This window comes from Papio anubis, chromosome 12, assembly GCF_008728515.1.
Source record: "Papio anubis isolate 15944 chromosome 12, Panubis1.0, whole genome shotgun sequence".
Classification (NCBI taxonomy): Eukaryota; Metazoa; Chordata; class Mammalia; order Primates; family Cercopithecidae; genus Papio; species Papio anubis.
In genome coordinates, this window is record NC_044987.1 from 10205794 (window position 1) to 10229737 (window position 23944).

The following is a 23944-nucleotide window of genomic DNA, read 5'->3' on the forward strand; positions in this document are numbered from 1 at the left end:
AATCCCAGCACTTTGGGAGGCCGAGATGGGCGGATCACGAGGTCAGGAGATCGAGACCATCCTGGCTAACACGGTGAAACCCCGTCTCTACTAAAAAATACGAAAAACTAGCCGGGCGAGGTGGTAGTCCCAGCTACTCAGGAGGCTGAGGCAGGAGAATGGCGTAAACCCGGGAGGCGGAGCTTGCAGTGAGCCGAGATCACGCCACTGCACTCCAGCCTGGGTGACAGCAGAGCCAGACTCTGTCTCAAAAAAAAAAAAAAAAGAAACCATGAACCTCGTAACAGATTGATGCCTGAGGAAAGTCAATCTACATGTCCACTCCTCCACCCCCAATACACATACCCCCATTGGCTGTTCTAATTCAGGGGCAGCTAGAGGTAGCCAAGAACGCTAAGTCCAGGTTCCTTTCACCTCCAGGAACCTAGAATACATAGTGTGAAAAATATGGTTTAGGCAATGACTATGTTAATGAAGTCATGTACATTTATTTTTAGTGGCAGAATAATTTAAAACATTATGTGGGAATTCACTGTATTTCCCCAAATGTAATAACTTCTTAGTTTTAAAATGAAATTTATAGGCACTGTAGAAAATTTGGACATTAAAGTATAAGCAAGTAAAAATCACCCCCAAATTCATCATTCAGAGAAACTATTTTGCTGAACTGTTCACTTGATTTGAGTTATACACTACATATTATTTTGTAATCTGTGTTTTTGACTTACTTTACCAAAATAATTTTCTTATGTAAATATAGATTTAGAGTGTTTCAGTTTGTGGAAGCCTCATTTTATTTAACCAATTTCCTATTAATGGACATATGGATTTTTTAATAATTTTCTACTATTAAAATAATACTGTAATGAATATCACATGCAAACATCATACCACACTCGTCCATACCACATACTATTTCTTAGGGTCCTTAACGTGGAAGGGGATAAATATATATTTAAAATTTTGATACCTACAGCTTAACCCTCCCAAAGGATTAAATAACTTACATTCTCACCAAGGAAGTCCTTTTGTTCCCTGACCTTCATTGACACTGGATGTTGTTAAAATAAAAAAAATCGTTAACAATCTGACAGATGAAAAGATAGTTTAAGTATACTATGGCAGTGTTTTTCAATTTATTTTATTTTATTTTTTTGAGATGGAGTTTTGCTCTGTTGCCCAGGCTGGAGTGCAGTGGTGCGGTCTCGGCTCACTGCAACCTCTGCCTCCCAGGTTCAAGTGAATCTCCTGCCTCAGCCTCCCAAGTAGCTGGGACTACAGGTGCCCACCACCACGTCTGGCTAATTTTTTGTATTTTTAGTAGAGACGGGGTTTCACCGAGTTAGCCAGGATGGTCTCGATCTCCTGACCTTGTGATCCACCTGCCTCGGCCTCCCAAAGTGCTGGTATTACAGGTGTGAGCCACTGTGCCCGGCTTTTCAAGTTTCTTAAATCCATGATCCATAATAAAAACATTTTACACATATCTCCATACAAGTATATGTATATGTGGTGTACGTACACACTATAGTTGTATACGCATTATAGTTGAAAAAACAGTGTCAACCTTTCTCCATGTGATACATTCCAAAAATTGTAAATGTCTGTCTAAAATGAGGCTCTTTTAATATGGGTATTACTCAGGCTGTAATAGTGGGAAAATATTTGTTATATGAAAAAAGCAGCACGTACCATTTCTGTGTTAAGTGCCAGTATGCGCAAGCAATTTATGCAGAGAAAAAAAAAACACATTAACATTTTAAGCAATCCCCTTCCCACCCGATTCACTATGATAGAAATGTTGTTTCTTTTACATTGTAAAATGTGTACAACTTATAAAAAAACTATACTCCAAATCATAAGATACCAGTTAACTTGGCTTCTGAGTTTACACCGGCCAGTGTGGTGTGCTCTCAACACTGCTGCCTGATCCCTCCCTCTGCTGGCAGATTTATTACTATAAAATACCAATCCCATTTGTGTTGTCCTCAGTTGGCAATTATGAATGGTAGTGCATTAACCATTTCATTCTCACCACTCCATCCCCATTCTTCTGGGTCCTTTTGTCCCTCCCTTTCCACACAGCCCTTGGCAACCTGGTGATGGGTACCTAAGGCATCCCACAGGTAGTGCTGAGTTGTTAGGTGATACAGTGAACCTCTACCTTAATGCTATTAACAGGGTCCAAAAATCCAGTTGCATGGAACATGGAGTTATATTACTACATGGCTAATGAAAAGACAGGACTAAGTCTGTTACAGAGGATGGGGCTCACCCCCAATTATATGTGAATTTGTGTTATCATTTGGTTTCAATGTATTGAGCTTTAAAAAGCACATTCTCTGAGGTGCGATAACGAAGGGTTAAAGAAGGATGTGCAAAATGTGAAGAAAAAGATGAACAGTGGACCTTAGACTGGACTTTCCATCTTGAGTTTGAGCAGAAGATTGGATTTTGATGATACTGACGTGAAAATAAAGCAGCAGCCTGGGCTGCAGGGGCTGGGACTTGATATCCCTTGAATTAGGATCAGAATCAAGAGTAGAAGTTTGTCAGAACCTCCCTATCTCCCTCATTAGCTGCTGCTATAGACTTAATGTTTATATGTCCCCCAAATTCATAAGTTAAATCCTAACCCCCAATGTGATGGTATTGGGAGGTGGGGCCTTTGGGAGGTGATTAGGTCATGAGGGCAGACCTTCATGAACGGGCTTAGTGCTCTTATAAAAGAGACCCCGGAGAGCTGCCTTCCCCTTCTACCACGTGAGGACATAGCAGGAAGACGGCTGTCTAAGAGCTAGGAAGTGGGCCCTCACCAGACATTGAATCTGCCAGCACCTTGAACTTGGACTTCCCAGCATCCAGAACTGTGAGAAATAAATTCATGTTATTTATAAACCACTCTGTCTATGGTATTTGTTGTAGCAGCCTGAATAGACTAGACAGCAGCTCTCTATCACTCTTGTTTATAAGAGGCTGAAGTTGACTCTACCTCAGGCAGAGCTAAGCAAAAAAGATTATATCCTGATTACAACAAGATGAAAATAAACAGAATTGACAAGAGAAATTTATTACTAAAAATAAAGCAGCTGAAATTTTTCCCAGGGAAAACCGTCACTACAGGACCCTTCATGATGAAATATGTGAATATCTTCTTTACTTCTGAATTGCTGCCTTCTTCCATATACCCAAAATTTTAGTTTAAGTTAAATTAATCACGATGAAAACGACGTGGCATCTGATCCCTTCTTGTTCAATCTGAAGACTGAATTGGGCTACCCTGTGATGGAGACTTCAAGTGCTGCAGGTGAGTATCTACCAAGGGTTCATGTGTCAGGTACATGGGCTGGTAAGAAGACACAAAGGCTGCAGGCTGAAGCTCTGCGAGGTCCAAGGATCCTGGGGAAAACAATTCCTTAAGTTCCACTGCTGCTTGGGAGTCTGAGCAGACTGTTTTGGTCAGACACATACCTGTCCTTTCAATCAATTCCTTAACACCCTTGCATTTGACAGCTCAATTTTGCCTTTGTTACAACAGGACAGATACTTTTACAATGAAAACTGGTTGAAACAGATGAAGTGACTTGCCTAGGGTTATATAGTATATTAGGCAAAGAGTGAGAATTTCAATTCCATTTTTTAACCCAGGGTTTCCCCATATGACCCCAAAGCCTGAACCCTTGATCACTCCACTCATTTGTGGGAGGAATTCATGGAACACGGCAGGGCCAAGGCCTTCACCTGACCCCACTGACTTCGCCTGAGACGTTATTCCCTGCACAGTAAACTTTCCCCTGGTGTTCTGCTCTGGTCTTGCTTAGCTTACAGAATAAGCTACCTTCGTTTCTGGGGTACCCTGCCTTACTATGATCGCAGGTGCCCCCCATGACATCTGTGAGTAATCTCGGAAGCTATGCAGGCCGCAGGTCCCCCTCTGACTCAGCACTCTGCAAGGCTGATTCAGTGAAAGCTTTTATCACTCAATGCATAGATATTTAGGGTAATCGGCTATGCGTGAAGGTGGGAAGGTAGCCTAAACACAGTCAATTTTCAAACCAGAAAGGTAAAGTTAAAGATACCTGGCAGAAGGGGATCATTCTGATCTTCATCAAAGGTCTGTCTCTGAAAGGCTTCAAAGCTCATAGCTGCATCATTCTCTGGCAGCCCCTCAGGTAGCTGCCCATCTCCAGGTTTGCACACATCAAATTTCACCCACTGGTAACTGCAGAAGCAAGGGAAATCACCCTTGAGAGTTATCTGCTAGACATAAATACCCATTCCTACCTCCAAAGGGATCAGGTAATTTTTCTTTATATTCCTCCCATATATATCTAAAACACATATTAGCTAACAAAAACCTAAAAGAAACAAGCAGGCCTCTTTAGTGACAAATCATTCTGCGACATTTCCCACCCATTTTGCTGTCATGGTACACACATAAAATAGTCATAATTAGCGAACAGTGGAGTCCTGGCTCTTGCTCACCTGTCCAGAAGGCTAAGGGGCCAATACTGAGCCATAGTGGTTGGGAAGCAGGCAGGCCTTGGACACAGCAGGTGAGTGAACAAAGTAGTAACTGCCAGTCCCTGGCCGGCTCATCACTGAGCTTTTCTCAAAGGAATGAATTTGACCACACTTACTTGATGCATTTTCGAGCTCCTGGACAGCTCTGGATCAAGTTTTGGATGGCTGGATGAGAAAACCCAAAAAAGTCAGCTCCAGCTGGAAGCAGGTTAGGCATTAGTTTCCCCCTAAACAGGAGAGGGATAATTTTAGTTTGAGGGCTTAGCGGGAGATGAAGATGGGTTTAAGAACAGAATAGTGGTATGAACAAACAGGATAAGCTTTCTTGACTTTGATAATGTGGAGGCTCTAGTTGGTATGACATCAGGAGGATCCAGGATAGGTTTCCATAAAATGAGGTATCTCTACTCATTCAAAGCAAGAGAAAAGGTTTCACTGTACCAACAGTGATCTTTTAGCCTGTTTTCAAGCTTTTGGTCAACTTACATAGTAGCACTTATAGTCCTGAGCAGTTCTGCATGACAAGCATCTGCAGAAGAGCTGACGATGGCATTCTGGGGGTCATCTTCAGGAACAATTTCAAACTAAGAAGGATAAACGAGCAATGAGATCAATCCTCACGAAGGAAGGAAAGAGGGCACACTACTCTGTAAATATTTCTTTACTCTGGAACTTGAAGCTGATGTACACCATCTTCAAAAGGGACACACATACTCTCCTACAGGGCTGCTAACAATTTAAACAAATCCAAGTACCTAGAGAAAGTCCTTGGACTGTTTCAGTTCTACCCTTCTTGGTTGACGGCTTTCCAAAAGTAAGCATTTAATTTCTTATATGCCTTTCCAATCCACTTACTTATATCCTTAAGTACAAATACAAATGGTATTTTAAAAACAAATGAGATCACTCTCCATGTAATCTTCTAAGTCAATTTTACAAGATCTAGGAGAAACAGGCTGACTGCAAACTGCCATTTCATTGTATTTGCTTTCATTTTGAATGTTAAAATATCTTGGTTATATTAATAAAAAGAAACTGTTGCATCGAAATTATACTAATTCTGAGGAATTTTTGCCAAGAAAATATTTTTGTAACAAATGTAACAAGTTAACTAGCTGATTTAATTATTTGGCCAATTTTCCATAAAGCTCAATGATTTTTTTGCCAGGAAAAGATTTCTGTAACAAGTTCTATCTAGCCAGTTAAATTCTTTGACTAGTTATAAAGTTCAGTTAAACAGTTTCTAGTTCTTCAATGTTTACTTCAGTCGAATTATCCTGAACAGGATTAATTTATTTTCTGTATAATTTTTTAGAATGATATTGAGCACTACTGATTTCTAAAAAAGTCAAACCAATTTTTACTAAGTATAGGTTCTACTACTGTTAGTTTTCTTCTGTGGTTATTATTTCACTGGATTCAATTTCCTGTGTCAAATTTTAGAGATCTGTCAATTTTGTCAGTAATAAATTCTCTCGTGAGTAGTTTCAGTCAATGGTGGTTTTCTTATTTCAACCAATGGCATATCTTGCCAGGTTAAGATTCTAATGTTTTATATTTATTTCTCAGCTAATAAATGAAAACACTGTTTGCAATTAATTTCTTTTTTTTCTTTTCTTTCTTTTTTTTTTTTGAGACGGAGTCTTGCTCTGTTGCCCAGGCTGGAGTGCAGTGGTGTGATCTTGGCTCACTGCAAGCTCCGCCTCCCAGGTTCGTACCATTCTCCTGCCTCAGCCTCCCCAGCAGCTGGGACTACAGGTGGACGCCGCCAGGCCCGCCTAATTTTGCTGTGAGCAATTAATTTCAAATAGTCCAGGACTGCTCTACTGTTTAGTATCCGTCATGTCAATTTCAATTATTTTTGTACTGAAATTTCTACCTTATTTGAGTAAAGAGCGTTTAAGGTAGAAATGTTATACTTTAGTCTTGAAGATACTTCCTTTTTAGTACTAATGTATAAATCTACTTCATTCTTTTAATTGCTGTACATACAAGGGTGGATATATTTTACTTAACCATTTTCTCATGATGGGTATTTAGGCTATTTCTAATTTCTTGCTATTGCAAATACTGCTACAATGTACATTGTTACATGTTACTTGGTTCACATTTGCACATTTCTCTAGGTGCAAATATGTACCTAGTGCAGTCTAGATACTAGACTATCTAGACATATTCTGGGTCAAATGACACACATATTAAAATTGTTGATATTGCCAAGTTGCCCTCCCAAAAGACTACCAATTTTCACTCCTACTAACTCGTTTTCCTCCACCTCGGCCAGCACTGGATATTATTAATCCCTCTGATGTGTGCCTATGAGCAAAATAAGATCTCATTTTTGTTTTATTTGCATTTCTCCATTTACTGATGAGGCCCACACTTTACCATCTGCACTGTTTCTGTGAAATGCCTGTGGGTTTGTTTTTTGTTTTTTTTTTTTAATATTGCTGTTTCTTACTCTACAGGAGCACTTTATCTGGTATTAATACTTTGTCATACGTTTTCTTCCTGTTTATTGCTTGTGTTTTAACTTTGATCATGGTGTCTTTTGCCATTCAGAAGTGTTTACATTTTTAATAGTTAAATATGTTATTATGTTCCATTATGGTTTCTAAGTTTCATGTCTTGCTAATAAAGAAAGCTTTTTCACCTCACCCTAAGATTACAAAAAATTCTTTTACATTTTCCTTTAACATATTTATAGAATATTCAATAAAGCTAAAGTAATAAAAAGTCATATTGACATGTATAGACAAATAGATCAATAAAAAGGAATCATCTGGAAACAGATACAAGAATTACATATATTTTGTGTGTGTGTGTGTGTGTGTGTATGTGTGTGTGTGTATATATATATATATATATATAAAACAGCTGCTTGACGTTAGTTGTAACAAAATTTGAAGCTAGATTCCTAGCTCACAAACCTAAAAATAATGTCCAGTTAGGTTAATGACCTAAAAAAGAAAACTAAAAACTCCACAGATTCTTCTTTTTCAAAAATGTTTTAGCATTTTGTTTTTCAGAGACAATTAAGAATCAGCTTGTCAATTTCTACTTAGGATTTTGACTAGATTTGCACTGCATTTATAGATGTATTATACATATGGTATACCGTTACAATAATGAGTCTTTCTAAAGAAACTGTTGTATAATGGAGGTCATGTGAGCTCTCAACTATGCCTAACAGTGCTCTGATAGGCGTGATGCAATATTATCTACAAGAAGTCAAGCCGTCTCAGGGTTCTCCCAGCTTCTGCTCAAAGGTTCCTTACCTTGCCTCTACTTCCTTCTACCTTACTTTCTAGGAATCTGTAACTTCCTCAGTGAAGCTTAGAACTCTGAAAATGGTCTATTTTTTTTGTTTTTCCCCAACAATCAGGAGATGATGGTTGGGGAAAATGAACCGTCTCAAATCTTAGCACTGAGAAGGATGAAAAAAGGTATTTAGTAAGACTAGGATTTAAGACTCTCAGGTCCTTAAGAGTATTTGCAGCCAGAAACTAATATGCAACTTCTTTGCTAACTCCATCTTGGTCCAACTTGACATGGCAGTGTATCAAACTAATCTTCCCTCTATTTTGGCCTGTACCTCACATAAGTAGGCTTGATCAAGCCTCACATAGTCACAAAGTCAGCAGCTGAAGTAGCATGGTTCAAGGGAAAAGGGCATCAGTTTTAGAATGAGACAGATAATAGATTCACATCCAAGCTCAACCACTTATTAGCAGAGGTGCGACTTAGGGCCAGCCACTTTTCAGGATCTTGGAATTACCCAAATGGTGATTATACGTATCTACCTTGTAAGGTGTCAGAACAGGTAATACATATCCTGGCATAGAGAAGGTTCGAAAGACAAACAATGGTTATTATTAGAGGGGGTACCTGAGGCTGCACACCACCATCCTTGATCTGACAGGTATATAGACACTTCTGGTCTGGGCACTTCATGCTGGCATATATTCGAGTACTGCAGTAGCCCACAGGGTAGATGGCACTCTTATCATGAAAGCCAGGTCGGTCGGTGATGATCTATAAAAAACATTCCCCCAACCTGGGATTGAGGTCACTGAAGAAATGAGAAGTCCAGTTTCCTGTGGTAGCCTTTAGAACCACTTTGGGGCTGCGAAGAGTGACAAATCACACAAAGACAGAGAGTAGGCTGTGTAGCAGACAACGCTGACCTGGGTTGGCAGGGACTGGAGACATTCTGAGGTTGGTATAGATCAGCAAGGGGCTGCTGCTAATGGGAACAGGGAGGGAAGGCTCAACCCCATTCCCATATTTCTCTGATTCTCCTCTCTAAATATCGCTGGTCTCACTCACCTCCCCCAGGCTATATACTGTTAGACCCCCTAGTCCGATGGGGAACACAGGCCGTCCTGAGGGATCCAGGGCAATGGGCTGAACCAGCTTGCGAGCACCTCCCTCCATTTTCTTTTTCTTGCATGTTTTCTTCAGAACTGAAACGCAAATCTGGGGTCACCCACTTTAGGCCCCTCCCAATGTTGAAGGGAAGGGATAAATTTGCATGTGAATGGTAAGGGTAATAAGCCAATCCTGGTTTTATATACTTACTGAATGGGCACGTGGGGCTTTCGCCCAAAGCCCTGAGTATCTTTCTAACCTGCCCAGATTAGTGCTTAGGAGCTAAAGGCCTTATACTTTTTAAGGCCTCTCATTTCTTTTGTAAGATCAGAAATTTCCCAAGCCAGCAGTGTGCTCCAAAGGCCACCTAGCCCATTTCCCTGCCTCTAGGAAAGACTAAATGGAATGCAACCTAGAGAGTTGGGGGAAGGGGAGAGTCTCAGTCTGCTCCCCTTGCATTTAACAAAGACTAGCTAGAATTTCTCCACCCAAAGTGGCTCTAATACATTTGACATTTGTTTCTCAAGGGCTCTTAGGGCTCCTTAAAACCAGATGAGACTCTAAGTGTATCTGTAGCTGTGTCTGTCAGTTAGTACCAGGTCTAACTGTCATTAATAGGTGAGTCACTGGGACACCTGATATCATCTCCCCAAAGTACCTTCCAGTTTGTTGTTCTCTTTGCCTTTTTCTTTTTTCTCCTTCTTTGATTTCTTCCCAAATGGTTCCTCAGCCCCAGTGCTGGGCCCTGAAATAGGCCCAGCTCCCTGTATAGTTCCCACAGAGCTGGCCACACCATAAGTCAGGGGCAAACTGGAACTGTGGGAAGGAGCTGCAGCCTGTACTTCCCCTTCAGTTAGAGCCTGAAGCTGGAGGAGCTTCTTTAGCAAGTACCTGAGGTCAGGAAGGAAAGGAGCAGAGAAATGAACTTCCATATTGTCTCAATTCAGTATTTTACTCAAGTGCTGGGAAAAGCCAGAACTGTATACAAAGATTACTATGATCATAAAAGAAAGGTTCTTATTAGACCCTATGAATCATAAAGCCCTGGAGGATAATCAATACTTCAAGAGGCCAAGGATAAGAACTGTAGCTTATCCCTTGCATCTGGACGGTTCCTCTACCTTGATGTTGGATGGTGTTAGGCTTCTGAAAGGCACATTATTTACAGATGTGTATATACCCATTGTGCTTTGCACAGAATAGTATGTACAGAATAAATATTTGTAGAATAAGAGGCAGTTGCTTTTATCACTTGGCTTTTATAATTGGGCCATAAGATTAAATAATCTTAACAAGATTATTTATGAGATGTGGCAAGACAGCTTTTTCAGAAAGATGAGTAGAAGAGCTGTCTCATCACGTAACTTGAGCTGGCTCAACGTAATGTGGGTGTGCAGGAACCAATGCCATAGGTTAAGTTTCTCTGTACTTGATCAAGTGGCCAAGGGGCTGTGTGATGTGCATAAATCCCACCGGGAAAAAAATCTCCAGAGCAGTAACACCATTATCAATCACCAAAAAGGTGATGCTGAACACAAAATGAAGCCAGCTCACCTTCTTTCTTCTTTTGCTTTAAGAAATTTTTCTTCAAGACGAGCAATTTCATCACAAATAGCAGCATTTTCCTTTAAGTAAAAATTTGAATATAATCATATAAAAATGAATAAACAATCACATTATTATGCTGGGAAGAGGATCCATATTTCAAACCAAAAAAGCTTGTATTACTGAGTGAGGAGGAGGAGCTATTCTACCTTGTGACAAACTATAAATAAATCCATAGGTAAAGGTAGTCAGGTTCTACTATGGGCAGGGTAGCTATGTAATTTATTATCCAATCTGGGACACCTTTGAGTGAAAAGGGGGTACTATTAATGCTTACGTCAGAACAATATGGTAAACCAGGACTGTCCTGGGCAAGCCAAGATTAATGGTCACCCTAATTAGCATAGCCTTTGGCACAGAAAAAGGCATACTGCTTAAATCCACAGATGCTTACACTAAATACTATAAATATGAAGACTATTCTCAAGTGCCTCAACTCTTGAGAAACTTATAAAGCCAGTCTAACCCAAATAGAGAAAAACTGGACAGAACAAATTCAAATTTAGGGTGTAAAATTCTTAAACTTCATAATCTACTTATATGAATTCAGGTATTATCTTTTTTTTTTTTTTTTTTTTTTGGTAACTTATGTCTCAGTCTATCTCCCAAGCTCCAATCCTGAAGGGAATGATGGATCTGAATGCTCCATAGGTGGAAACTCAAATTCTCAATGTTCAAAACATCCCTTTTTCTTCACAAAATCTTCTTTACGTATTTGATGGAACCAACATCCTTGAAATAACGTAAGTTCCAAGCTTTAGGTACCTTTGACATATAGGGGATAAAAGACAGGGAACAGTCAATCAGATGCCAAGTTCTCTTAGTTCTACTTTTCTTGTTTCTCTCCAGCGCAAATAGCAAGCAATGCACATAGCGAGTGCTGAATAAGTGTTTTTGGAATGTGTATTCTAATTTCTAAACTTTTCCTTATGCTTCCAAATATGCTGAGAGATGTTCAAGCTTTTGGTAGAGAGATGAACTGTTGACTTGGATGTGGGGGGACATTTGAGGACTCCACCCCTATTTCCAAGCACTGAAGCAAGAAATATTCTAATATACAGTTATGGCTGGCAAGCTATATTAAGTTTATTCATTCAATAAATCCAGTGCTTCTACAATAAAAGAAAGGAAGAAACACTTGGAACACTCAAAGGTTAGAGGGGGGAAATTACTGAAAGTTTCATGTACCTCTTTGGGCAAGGGGGCAGTTATGGGGATGTGAGGTGCTCAGAAAATAGTCTGTGTACTGGAAGTCATAAAATGGAATCAGGGTTATTTAAGTTGGAGTCAGGGCTCTGACACAGTAGCCTTGGGCAAATCATCTCTTTCTTCAGTGTTCTCATTTTACAAATAATGCCTCATTCTCAGGGCTGTATCTCAAGAATCAAATACATTTCCTAGAGTTCTGCAGTAATAACGATGACTAAAATTTATTGGCATGTCTTTTAGGCACCAAGCACTTTTCTTTGCTCATTTAATATTCATTATTCTGCAAGGTAGTTACTAGCTCATTTACAGATGAGGACACAGAGAAATCACGTAATTTGTCCAAGGACACAAGGCTAACAAGTAGTAATGTATACGGAAAAGCCAACCCTATATTAATACTGTCATCCTGGGAAGGGGGAACAGCTTGGGGAAAGATTTTGTGAGGGGGTCTCCAGGCGGGGACCGGCTGGACGCGGGTCAGACTCACAAACACAGTGGCCTTGGCCGCTTTGCGCAGCCGCAGGTACTTCAGCCGGTACTTCTCGTTCTGGCTCTTCTTCGGGAGCTTTTTCATCCTGGCCTTGCTGGACTGCAGCAGAGCCCGCGGGGAGGAGGCGAGGCCGTCCAGCAGGCTCATGGTCCAGCCCCGCTACGGGGGCCCCAGGACGCTGCCGGCATCGGATCCTAAGTCGGGGGAGCGGGCGGGAGCGCTGGCTTAGTCTGTTCGGGGCTAGCGGAATCGTGGCTCTAGGAATCTAGCTCTCCGGGACGTTCCCAGGGTTGACCGCAGGGCCAGAGACACCGGCAACCGAACCGGCTCCCGGCGCCTCCCAACACTTCCGTGTCTGTCTTGGAAGTAAACCCTTCCCGGAAGTTACGTCCCGGTGTCGGCAGCGTGTAACTTCCGGGGCAGGGAGAGTAGGGCGGTCTGGGCGGTGCGATCCCGGGCGCCAGGAGGAAAGAGACAGTTGCGGGAGAGTGCTGGATGAGGAAAGGAGGGAGGGCCGGCGGCTGGAATCGAATCCGGGCCTCGGCGTCTGTGTGCTTAGCTGAAGGGTGCTATAGTTGAACTAATGATCTAACAAAAATCTTACCAACGCTAGCTGTCCTTCACGCTCCCCCAGCGGGCCACTGCCTTTCAACACGTTTTTCATGCTTCATGCAGACAGGCTTTCCCAGACTGTCTGGGAAAGAGTCCCAAATGCTGGGACTCTGCTTCTTTCCCTGCTTCGTTCCTTTCTGTAGCTCACAGAAATGTGTTTGCAGGGCCTCCTAATGCTATGATCTTCCTAGGAGCTGGGAACACAGTCGTGAATAGGGAGGAAGGCCTTGGCTCTTTCTAGTAGGGAAGATGAGAGATTTAACACGCAGTTTTAATACTGTCTCTAAGTAGGCACTCAGTAGATGTTTGTCTAGTGAAAGCAGAAGTGTATTTCTGTACATAGTATGTACATTTATACGGTTCTAACTTTACAACCGAGGTCTATTAAAATTAAGGAGGATAGAAGAATCTTTAGGGTGCGGTATTGGTGAATGACCCAGGCTGGATGGCAGAAGGCTTGCATCTTCTTCCAGCGATGCCAATAACTAGTTCAGTAACTCTGTAGTTTTTTTCTCTCGGAACTAAACATAGTCTTTAGATTGTAAACTTTATAATAGTGGAGGTGAATGGGATTTCTACATTGTAAAGTACTCTACTGATACATAATGACTGTTATATGTTCAAAATGTAGACTTTTTTTTTTTTTTTTTTGAGACGGAGTCTGGCCCTGCTGCCCAGGCTGGAGTGCAGTGGCGCGATCTGGGCTCACTTCAACCTCTGACTCGCGGGTTGAAGCGGTTCTCCTGCCTCAGCCTCCCGAGTAGCTGGGATTACAGGCGCCCGCCAACACACCCAGCTAATTTTTGTGTCTTTAGTAGAGATGTGGTTTTACGATGTTGGGCAGGTGGTGTCAAACTCCTGACCTCAGGTAATCTGCCCGCCTTGGATTACAGGGTGAGCCACAGTGCCTGGCCGAAAATACTTTCTTTTAGAGTTGTGGAAATTCAGGAAATATGTTACATAGTTAAAACAATAAGTTCACTGAACTATTGGAGAAAAATATAACACTATAGTAAGTAATGTGTAGTCAGAATAAAAAACAGGTTCACAACTGATGACCCAGGTACTTAATTTCTGAAAACAGTAAAAACAGTGACAGGGTCTTGGCAAAATCGTTTTAATACAGACGAAAGCTTATGGAATTCTTGTTTTGATCATATATATTGTAAAGTGCTCTTGTTTGACCTGAGTGAGTTTTTAATAGAGCAGCTCTTCAGGATGCCAGTGTTTCACAAACATACTTAAGGCAGCCATATATATTCAGTTTTGGAAAATACCAGGATTATTTTTAGCGCTTAAAAAACCCACACTAATGCCTTTGGTAATATAGACTGGTTCTTTACCTTGGAACTTCAAAGTAGTGCCAGTAATAGGAAGAGACTTTTCTTTCCTTTTTTTTTTAAATCTTGTTTGCTAATTGCCTGATTTATTTGCTGTTGTGCTGTATTTTGTCCTTGCAGGCTTTGGGGTCTGACTTTATTTGTATTATTTATTTTCATATACATGTATCACATCTAGTGGGAAGGAAAGTGCTATCCTTTGTCCTAGTTTGCAGGCTGTTTTGGCCAATGGACTTCAGTGGGATTTGCATGAAGATATTTTTTGTTTCTTCTTCATTGGAAACATTTCCATACACTTATAAAACATTTCATTTGAACCTTTGAAATTCAGAAAATATAGTACAGGAAAGGTTTAAAAATCCATAATGCTACCACTTGGAATGAACTACTTTTAACATGTTAGTATATGTGTCTAATATTTTATGCATTTTTATATAGGTTAGGTAATACTGAAAATAAAGTTTCCTTTTTGTTCATTTACCATTATATCATTTCAATTTCACAGATGTTAGTATAGCTTCTTTATAAGCATAATTTTAAGTGGCTGGTTAATATTCCAGTTATGGCTATATTATATTTTGCATAATTATTTCCATGTTCTTTGACTTTTTGGTCAATTCCATTAAAAGTACATCTTTGTGTCCAAAGCTGTTTCCATATACGACAGTTTAGAGGCTAGATTTGTGTGCTCCACAAAGGTGATGCCACTGAGCAACTCATTCAGTCCTTACTTGTTGGGAAGAATATTTACCTAGTGCCTACTATGATACCACCTTTAAGAACTTTAAGAGAGGAAGACAGACAAGTAAATTGGCAATGTTAATATGGTATGATAAGTTTATTTCAGAGGTAGGTTTTATTTTATTTGGCAGCACCCAGTCAGGGAAGGAGGGAGGAGATAGGAAAGATTTCTTGAAGGAGATATATATGGACAGACTCTGAAGGAGAGGTAGTGGTTGGTTGGCCCAGTGAAGAACAAAGGAGGGCATGCTGGGTGGTGGAGACAGCATCTTCAAAGGCTCAGCATTGTGAGCAGCATGGGAACTGCAAGTAGTTGATTGGTGTGAAAGTTGTGTGTAGAGAGAAGCAAGAGGAGAGACTGAAGCAGTAAGTAGGGTTTGGGTCATGAAAAGTCTTGTGTACCAACTGAAGAGTTGGACTTTGACCTAGTGACAGTAGGAAATCATCTATCAGCTCTTTGCTTGTGTTAGGTAAACTTACCTGAATTTGTCAGAAGCAACATAACTTTTCTACGTAACTGTACAAAGAAGGGTCTAAATGGTCTATGCAAAAATTCTCTAAAGAAATGCATAATGTGTAGCTCTAAAAAGAAATATAAAATGGCAGACAGCATGATATTGTGTGTGAGTCTTTGAAGTCAGATCAAAGTTCCATTAACTACAGGCATAGAAATGGGAGTTAGAAGATAAAACAGGGTGATAAATCAGAAGAGAAAGAAGTTCAATAGCATTTTACTGTCTAGCCATTTCTAAGTGCTTGCTATTCAGTGATTAGCTGTAAGGGAAGGCATAGTATCCTCTGGAGTATTAAAAGCATACCTGGCCCTATTAAAAGTTGTGAAGGAGTCTGTAGCCCATAATCCCAGCCCCTGGTGAAATGAGTTCCTGGTTTAGATGGTGAAAACTGTATCTGGGCACCTGAAGGCTCCACTTATGGCTGAGACATAGCCCTGGCCTTGTTCTACTATGTCCTTACATTCTAAGAGCAGATTACAAATTGAAGCCATCATCTCCCAGCACTTTGGAGGCTACAGAGGACTTGGACAAGGTTGATAACTTCTACAAAGCAAGCTGGGTAAATTCCCAGGATTTCAGGCCACACTAAAGGGTTTCAAGGGGTTTACATCTTTATTAATCTCTTGCCAGATTGCCTCACTTGCTCTCTGGGGTAAGCTGAATGTGCGTCCAAGAAAGGATATGAAATTGTCTCCATAAATGGCCTTTAGAATCTTCTTTCCTTGCAGCATGTCTAGACTTTATTTCTTTTTATTTATGCTGTCCTCATAGAATGTTCTAGACTTAATTTTTTAGCTCTTTGACTCTTCAGCTCCAGCTTTCACATTTATTTCCATGTCTTGATTATGTCTTCTCACTTTTAGGATAACATGATAAAAGATATATGATTCAGTTAAGTCCAAGCTTAGCAATTTTAAAGTGTGTATTTTGTGTGTGTGTGTGTGTATATGTGTATTAGTGTGCATGTCTTATGAGGAAGGAGAGAGACTTTCCACAAAATTTCTGGCTCCATGGTTTCTTAACTATGGGTGTTCATCACATGCCGGGTTGGTGAGATGTTTGGGTTTTGAGGGTTCTAAGCCAGCCAATAAAGTCATAAAATCAACTACTGTGTCAATATTGTGCTTCTGGGTGGTCGTATCCTTTAACACACATAAGACACTCAGCCAGCTAAAAGAGATGAGCTCAGAGATGTTAGCTCGGAGAAAAAGAAGGATCACATTGAGGTCATTGATGGGACATCCTAGCATCTTTCTGCTGAGGAGATCGAAAGCTGGGAGCATCTCATAGACAGATAAGAGTCGTTTGTCCCATCGACATAGCCGTGTGAGGTTGTATATGATCACTGGAACCAATATGGTGTATATTGCTACACTGGAGAGGCTAACAATCCGGAAAATGGACAGCGATGTCAGCCTGCATGTGATGAGGCTGGGGACATGGGTCTCATCACTTAGCAGCCCTGTCTTGATGGAGCAGCTGAATTCTTCCTGGAAGAAGACATCCAGATGGAAATGACCAAGGTATAGGTAAGTTGCGGAGGTGAAGAGGAGCAAGAGGGAGTTCCTCAGGAGGTAGGTAGCCACTAGTGAATGTGAACGCTGCTTACATGCCAGGTACCGCTCTAGCAAAGGGAATTCAAAGTATCGTTCTTTCCGAGCCCTGGGCAGTGGAAGAAAGGAGGCAAGGTGAGTAGTGACCGTTTAGAACCATACTCCAAGAGAGGCATGTGACAAACTAACAGATCTGTTTTCAACATGGCATTCTTGGCTCCCATGAAAATCTGCCTTCCAGGAGCATAACCATCCTTCTCCCCAAAACAGAGACATATGAGTGTATCTTGATTCTCCAAGTACTGACTGCCATGTGAAAAACCCAGTGAATGATCAGTGAGTAATGATTTATTACACTGGATTTCTGCCAAGCAAGGCAGACTAAAGTTCTAAGCTGAAGTAGGATCTTTAGGTAGCAATAGGCTTATGAAATTAGCACTGGATTGGGGGTCTAGCTGAGTGCATTCTGGGCCGGGCATGGTGGCTCATGCCTATAATCCTAGCACTTTGGGAGGCTGAGGTGGAAGGGTCCCATAAACCCAGGAGTTTGAGACCACCCTGGGAAACATAGCGAGACCTCATCTCTATGAAAAAATACAAAAATTAGCTAGGTGTAGTAGTGTACACCTATGGTCCCAGCTACTTGGGATGCTGAGGAGGGAGGATTGTTTGTGTCCAGGAGATTGAGGCTGCAAGAAGCCAGGATTGTGCCACTGCACTCCAGCCTGGGCAACAGAGTGAGACCCTGTCTCCCCCACCAAAAAAAGAAAAAAAAAAAAAAAGAAAAGTACATTCTGGTTCTTGGCCTGTGCACTCTGTATATGATCTTTGGGCCAATTCATTCATCTCATGTAAATAATTTGGCTCACAAATGTTTGTTGAGAGCTGTGGTGTTCAGGTACATGCAAGCCAGTCTGTGCTCTGAAGAAGCTTAGAGCCTGGCTTGTGGGGAAGGGGCAGATAAGACATGCAAATATGGAATAAAAATAGCGCTTGGTTTGTTGCTAAAATCGTGGACACAAACCACAATGGCTGTAAAAGTTAGGAGAGGTAGGCAACAGTGTGGCCTTCAATGTTCACAAACCTTTATGGAAAATATTGGCTGAAATCTGGGCTTCAAAAGATAGGATTTTTTTTTCCCAAAGATAGAGTATGTGCATAAATATGGGACAATATGATTCAAATGTTAGCGCAATTGTCCCCTTGGGCCATCTAGCCTGGCCACTGTCTGTAAAACTACACCACTCTCCATCCCTCCAGCTTCCTTCTGCCCCCACTTTACTTTTTCTTTTCTTCATACCACTTATTATCTCAGAACATAGATTGCACTCCCACGTTCTGTTTATTTGTCTGTTTCCTTAATAGAATCTAAGCCCCACAGGGATAGGTACAGCTTTGTCTCTCCTGCCCCCGTCCCCCAACACATACACGTGAATGTGTCAGAAGCACCCAGGACAGTGCCTGTATGCAGGTGGAGGAATAATTACATAGATAAATGATTTGTTCAGGGGAAAAGGAGGAGGCTGCCTGGGTGCAGTGGAAGGTTTCTGTCACCTGGTAGTTAGAAGTTTGAAAAAGTAGTTGGTGACAGTGTGTTGAGGGCCTTGCACACATATCTGGGAAAGTTTGAGTATTTTTGGTAGGCATGAAGGGAGCTATTTAAGGTTTGGGAAGGGAGTAGTGTATGAAAGTGGAATTCTAGAGAGATGAATCCCTTTGTGGGCTCAGTGTACACTACAGGAAGAGTCCTTTCTCTCTCCCTTTACAGAAACAATAGAAAATTAATGAGATGATGTGTTAAGCACTTTGCCCTCTTGAGACGAATGGCATGGAAGATCATTTAAAGATGACTATGCAAAGATATCATTTAAATTCTTGAATGAATTTCTCAGAAAAAGGTGGTAGAGACAACTCACTTCTCCAACTCATCCCAGAACACATAGGGGTCAGAGCTCTTGTGCCGGATCTTCAGCATGTGCTGCACCAGGCGGATGGAGCGATTATAGGATTTGTCCAGTTCACTGATGATGAACAGCAGATCGGAGCTGAGGGCTGGCACAGCTGCATACTGCCACAGCAGCACCGGCAGGTACATGAGCAAGGCCAGGGCCAGCAGGGAGTAAGGGAGGGCCTGCAGGGCGAGAGCAGCTGAGGAGGGAGGCCGGGGCTGCCGAGACCCTGAGTGACAGCGCTGAGTGAAGGGCTCTCCTTTCCCCTGTTCCTGCCTCAGCAGGGGAAGGCTGTGTGGGGAATGGGCTAGCCCAGGCCCAGCCCCCGAGGTACCCTACTGACCTGGCTGAGTATAGGGAGGCCTGCTTGAGAAGGAATGTGCACCTTCATGCTCCCCTGGTTCGCTTTTCTGATCCAGGGTCTGTGTGGGTTCCCAGGGAGAAGAGAGAGTGAGAAGAGAGAGAGGAAGGGAGGGGAGGGGAGGGCAAGGGAGGGGAGGGGAGGAGAGGAGAGGAGAGAGAAAAGGAGAGAGAGAGTGATCTGCCTACCTCCCTCAAAGTGGTCTGTGCAGCTAGCTAGCTAGGGGTCACGGCCAGCAGAGACCATGTCATCCTAAGGGAGAGAAAATCCCATTTCCTCCCTGTCGCCTTCCTGGACTCGTCTGATGCACAGTGGTCTTTTCCAATTTTTGGATTCTTGGTAATGCCAAACTACACCATCAGACACTGTCTTGGGATTCTTTGGGGGCTCTTTCAGCTATGTAAATCTATAAGCTGACTTTCACGAATTCATAAGCCTTGTCTCCTCAATGACTGCATCGTTAGCTACCTGCAATAAGGGACTGATACGGGTTGAATTGTGTCCATGTCCTCCCTCCATTCATACATTGAAGTCTTAATTCTTGGTACCTCAGAATGAAACCTTATTTGGAAATGGGGTTGTTGTGGATGCAATTAGTTAATTTAAAATGAGGTCATACTGGAATAGGGTGGACCTCAAATTCATTATGATTGATTTTTTTTTTTTTTTTTTTTTTAAGCCAGGTAAAGAAGCAGACGTGCACACAGGGAGACTGCCCAGGGCACTGTATCTACAAGCTAAGGAGTGGGACCTGGTAGACCTTTCCCTCGCAGCCCTCAGAGGAGCCAAAACTGATGGCACCTTGGTCTTGGACTTCCGGTCTTCAGAACCCTGAGATGATAATTTTGATTGTTGAAGCCACCCAGTTGGTGGTGCTTTGTTTCAGCAGCCCTAGCAAATTAACATAGGGACTTTTCCTTAGGTTTCCTCTTCATACTTACCACACCTAGCAGGGTTGGGCCCTGTAAAGTAAAATCTCTACTTGTAAATATTTTCATTTATTTATTTATTTAATTTATTTTTTGAGATGGAGTCTCGCTCTGTTGCCCAGGCTGGAGTGCAGTGGTGGAATCTCAGTTCACTGCAACCTCCGCCTCCTGGGTTCAAGCAATTCTCCTGCCTCAGCCTCCTGAGTAGCTGGGATTATAGGTGCTCACTACCACACCCGGCTAATTTTTGTGTTTTTAGTAGAGATGGGGTTTCACCATGTTGGCCAGGCTGGTCTTGAATTCCTGACCTCAAGTAGGCAGGCTTAATTCCAACGGCACCCCGCCCTTCCCCACAAATTAAGGTCTGAATGACTCTTGTAGGAGGAAACTGATGAGCCCAGGAAAAAGGACTACAGAGTCAGTATTTCAGAAACTAATGAAATAGACCAAAGGGATCACCTTAAACCGAAGTCTGCCTGTTTATGTGCCTCACCCTCAGGCACAAAGCTTCCAATTAGATACAAGTGGGTCACCAAAGATCGCCACATTCAGAGAATGCCTGAAACATGAAAGCAAGTGACTAAAATAAATGGGTTAGGGGTGGTGGGGATAGAAGCAAGAAGGAGTAGAATGAAGTGGTTCTGCCCCACTCCACTCAACCGTGAAGCTGGCCTGACAGAGAGTTTGCTTTACCTTGTGGGGCCAGAGAGATTTCATCTTGTCCTGACCAGGCCCGTCCTGCTCATGGTGAACCAGTGAGTCCCAGCAGGAGCTGTCCACGTAGGCTGCCTGCCGGATGCTGAAGTTACTGGGAGAGAAGCAACTGATCGGAGACCCTGCAACAGGAACACAGCTTTGAGGCCGCCTGAGTTGGAGTGGAGGAGTGGGGACTCAGGGGCAATCATCTAACTCTTCCTGTTTCTGTTTCTGGCAGGGACTGTCTTCTTCCCACACCTTAGTTTTCTGGGTTGAGCACTGCCACGTCACGGTAGGACAGGGCACTCCTGGACGCATCCCACCGTATGGCCAGGGCTTGCCAGTGCTGACTCAGCCTTTTGGGTCTGGCGGTTCTTTGCTCTCAGAGTACCCCCTGGGCTTTTTGTGCTCCTGTAGTCTGGTACCAGAAGGCTTGTGGTTTGATGGTGATGTCTCTTTCCTGAAATAACTGACATCCTTTAGGCTCTAAAATGTTGAGGATTAATTGCCTGGGCTTCTGAGCCTAAATGAAGAGAAAGGGTGGGCAAATTATGCCGTAAGGAAAGTGGGCTTGGAGGAGAGTTCCTGCCTTTTTGTTTTCATGTCAGTCTGCAGAAAGAGGCAGAAGTGGGAGCCATTTCTTCTCCCTTGGTTGTGGATGAATGAAGAGGTGGTGGGAGGCTGGCACACCTGTTTGGGAAATGTAGTAAGCTAATGGCACTGCTGGAAAGGAAAGTCAGAAAGAAGTCTCAGTTCTCAGGAAGTCCACATTCTCTTTAACAAAGGTGGCGGATTTGCTGAGTGAATCCAGCACCAGAAGCCCTAGATGTATGTGTATGCTAATGTCTGTGTGTGTGGCTGGGGTTCGTAGACAGGAAGCAATGGGTTTATCCAGCATCTCCAATGTGCCTGGCTCTCAGGCACTTAATACATATTCTCAAGTCAATAACCCTGGAGTTGGGGGGTTGGGGTGGGAAGAGGGCCCAGAGCAAATAAGAGACTTGGCCCAGCTAAGATGAAGAGGTCTAAGGTCCTAAAAACATTACCAGGGGTGTCAACTTCTTTCATTCATAATGAAAACCAAAATAAAGGTTTGATCATTTGAAATGACATAAAATATATGAATACTAAAATTACAACTTTTTTTTAACTGTAACATTTTGCAGATGACTTTCAAAATTTTTTGGTGCCTCTGCTTTGCTGGCCTGAACTTATGCATCATCTGCCTTTTGGATAATCCAGCCCAGCCCAAAGCCATGGAATCCCATCACTGTGCGCACCATCTCACTTCAGAGCCCATGCAGAGAGTCACATGAAGGGGAGTCTCTCTTGCGCACTGGGCCTTGGAAGCAACTTACCAGAGGAGAACTCCTGGGCGAATGCCAGGGACATCAGCAACAAGGGGGAGCCCACAGCTACGAACTTGACTATCCGGTCCAGGGGCAGTTCCAGGCGCAGTCCTTTGAGGCGGGGGCCCCTGCGGTCAGGCAGCAGGGCATCCGAGAGCATGTACTCTGCAGCTGTGTGTGCGAGTGACATGATGCTGCTGAGCTTGGGAGTGCCGAGGTGGCAGGAGGGGTCCTGGGATGGTGGAATGAGGAGATGGCAGCTTCAGGCAGCTGGCTTTGAGCAGACAGTGCCTGCTGCCCCAGCCTTATGGATATCTATGCTGGGAGCAGGCGATGGTTCTCTAAATAACTGCCCAGGCCTTGAGCCAGGCCCTGCTAATTAGAGGGAGGCACAGCCTTAGCGGGTCCTTGCTGGAGGAGGGTCGGGCCTCACCTGGGGCTGGTGCCATACTGTTGTCTGGATTATCCTAGAGCAGATGGAGTTCTGTGGCTTTATGCTGCCCTGTCATTAATAAAGTATTTTCAGCCGGGCGGTGGAGAGAAGGAGGGCTGTGGAACCAAGCCCCCCCATGTAATTGGTGTGGAATTTGGAGGAGGATTGCTTAAATGTTTTGAAGGCACTCATTTTGTGGTTTGGGGTGGGAGTCGAGCCCCCGCGACCCAGCTGGGATTGCTATCCTACACAGTAGTCTTTGTCCCAGTGATGGTTTTTGCTCTGGGCCCAGACTCTTTCCCAGAAACTTTTCTGTGTTTGGTGTTAGATTTCCTTCCCTGACTCTCGTCTTTTTTCCAGAATGTTTCAACTACATATTTACAATTTCTAATTCCTTTTTAGCCCATGGGTTCTTTACAAAGCTAGGGGATGCATGGCAGTGTTGAGTCATGGAAAGAGCATAACCTTTGAAATTTGGAGGGAAAACTCCTCCACTGGATTCCTAGGAGTACCCAGGTTTTGACTGTGTGACTTCAGGCCAGTCACTTTTAGCTCAGTTTTCCCATCTCTCAAATGGTAGTATGTAACAAGCTTACAAGATTGGGGGGATTGATTAAGAGTATTGTTTGTGAAGGTGCTTTGTAAACTGGAAAGTGTAGCAGAAGTGTCAGCTCTTATTTCAATTAGGTGGGGGTGGGTGAGTGGAGAAGAGGGCACTCTTGTCTCTAGTGTTGCCCTTAAACTGGCAATAGAGGCTCTTAACTTTATCCTCTTTGGTTGTGCCCTTCTCATCAGGCAATGAGTACATGGGCTCAGATGGATGTGTCCATTCAGAGTGTGTGCAGTCAGCTAGAAACCACTCTGTAAGGCTCTGCCCAAATGGCCCCAGCCTACTTCCCAGACCTGTATGGGCCTTTTTTTCAGGGGTAACCTCCCAAGGGAAGATTGTGCTGCTGGTGTGCACTTCTAGGCCCAAGGAATGGCTGGCTGTCAGGGTTTGGATGCAATTTATAAGTCTTGGGGTGTCCACACGTGCAATTGTGAGGTTTTTTGCAATGTGGGCGTTAGCTGGGTTGGGAAGAGAAGATTGGGCCAGGGACCTGGGAGAGTCTGAGGATTCTAAATTTGAACCTGGCATTCCTGATCATTATGAAGCTGGGGTGTGTGTGTCTATATATGTCAAGCAAGGATAACATATTTTATTCAACAGTTTGTTAACTTGGTTTATAACTTTTATAAAATTTTAGATATATGGTATGTGGACCTC

The 23944-nt window shown here is 42.8% G+C and overlaps 2 protein-coding genes across 2 annotated transcripts; both read right to left on the bottom strand.

Moving 5' to 3' along the window:
* Positions 1–1702: 1702 nt before the first annotated feature.
* On the bottom strand, positions 1703–12581 carry TBRG1 (transforming growth factor beta regulator 1). The gene is made up of 9 exons (XM_009187559.2): positions 12197–12581; positions 10450–10520; positions 9554–9786; positions 8854–8990; positions 8413–8559; positions 5011–5108; positions 4641–4751; positions 4080–4222; positions 1703–3399 (listed from the first exon to the last, which is right to left on the bottom strand). The coding sequence occupies exons 1-9, from the start codon at positions 12344–12346 to the stop codon at positions 3254–3256; spliced, it is 1236 nt and encodes a 411-aa protein (XP_009185823.2). The 5' UTR covers positions 12347–12581; the 3' UTR covers positions 1703–3253.
* A 3424-nt stretch (positions 12582–16005) lies between these two features.
* Positions 16006–23660, bottom strand: PANX3 (pannexin 3). The gene is made up of 4 exons (XM_003910885.5): positions 22254–23660; positions 20893–21035; positions 18877–19091; positions 16006–17069 (listed from the first exon to the last, which is right to left on the bottom strand). Exons 1-4 carry the CDS (start codon positions 22432–22434, stop codon positions 16430–16432), a joined length of 1179 nt encoding a protein of 392 aa, XP_003910934.1. The 5' UTR covers positions 22435–23660; the 3' UTR covers positions 16006–16429.
* Between the last annotated feature and the right edge of the window lie 284 nt (positions 23661–23944).

What these genes read in the sequence shown, in the direction of transcription:
- PANX3 (XM_003910885.5), bottom strand. Translation starts at nt 22,434, where the DNA reads ATGTCACTCGCACACACAGCTGCAGAGTACATGCTCTCGGATGCCCTG. An exon ending in AATCTCTCTGGCCCCACAAG is followed by an intron (nt 19,092 to 20,892) that starts GTAAAGCAAACT and finishes CTCGCCCTGCAG; the next exon opens with GCCCTCCCTTACTCCCTGCT. An exon ending in TTCTGGGATGAGTTGGAGAA is followed by an intron (nt 17,070 to 18,876) that starts GTGAGTTGTCTC and finishes TCCACTGCCCAG; the next exon opens with GGCTCGGAAAGAACGATACT.
- TBRG1 (XM_009187559.2), bottom strand. Translation starts at nt 12,346, where the DNA reads ATGAGCCTGCTGGACGGCCTCGCCTCCTCCCCGCGGGCTCTGCTGCAG. An exon ending in ATGGTGGTGTGCAGCCTCAG is followed by an intron (nt 5,109 to 8,412) that starts GTACCCCCTCTA and finishes TATCCTTCTTAG; the next exon opens with TTTGAAATTGTTCCTGAAGA. An exon ending in GGAGCTCGAAAATGCATCAA is followed by an intron (nt 4,223 to 4,640) that starts GTAAGTGTGGTC and finishes TTGCTTCTGCAG; the next exon opens with TTACCAGTGGGTGAAATTTG.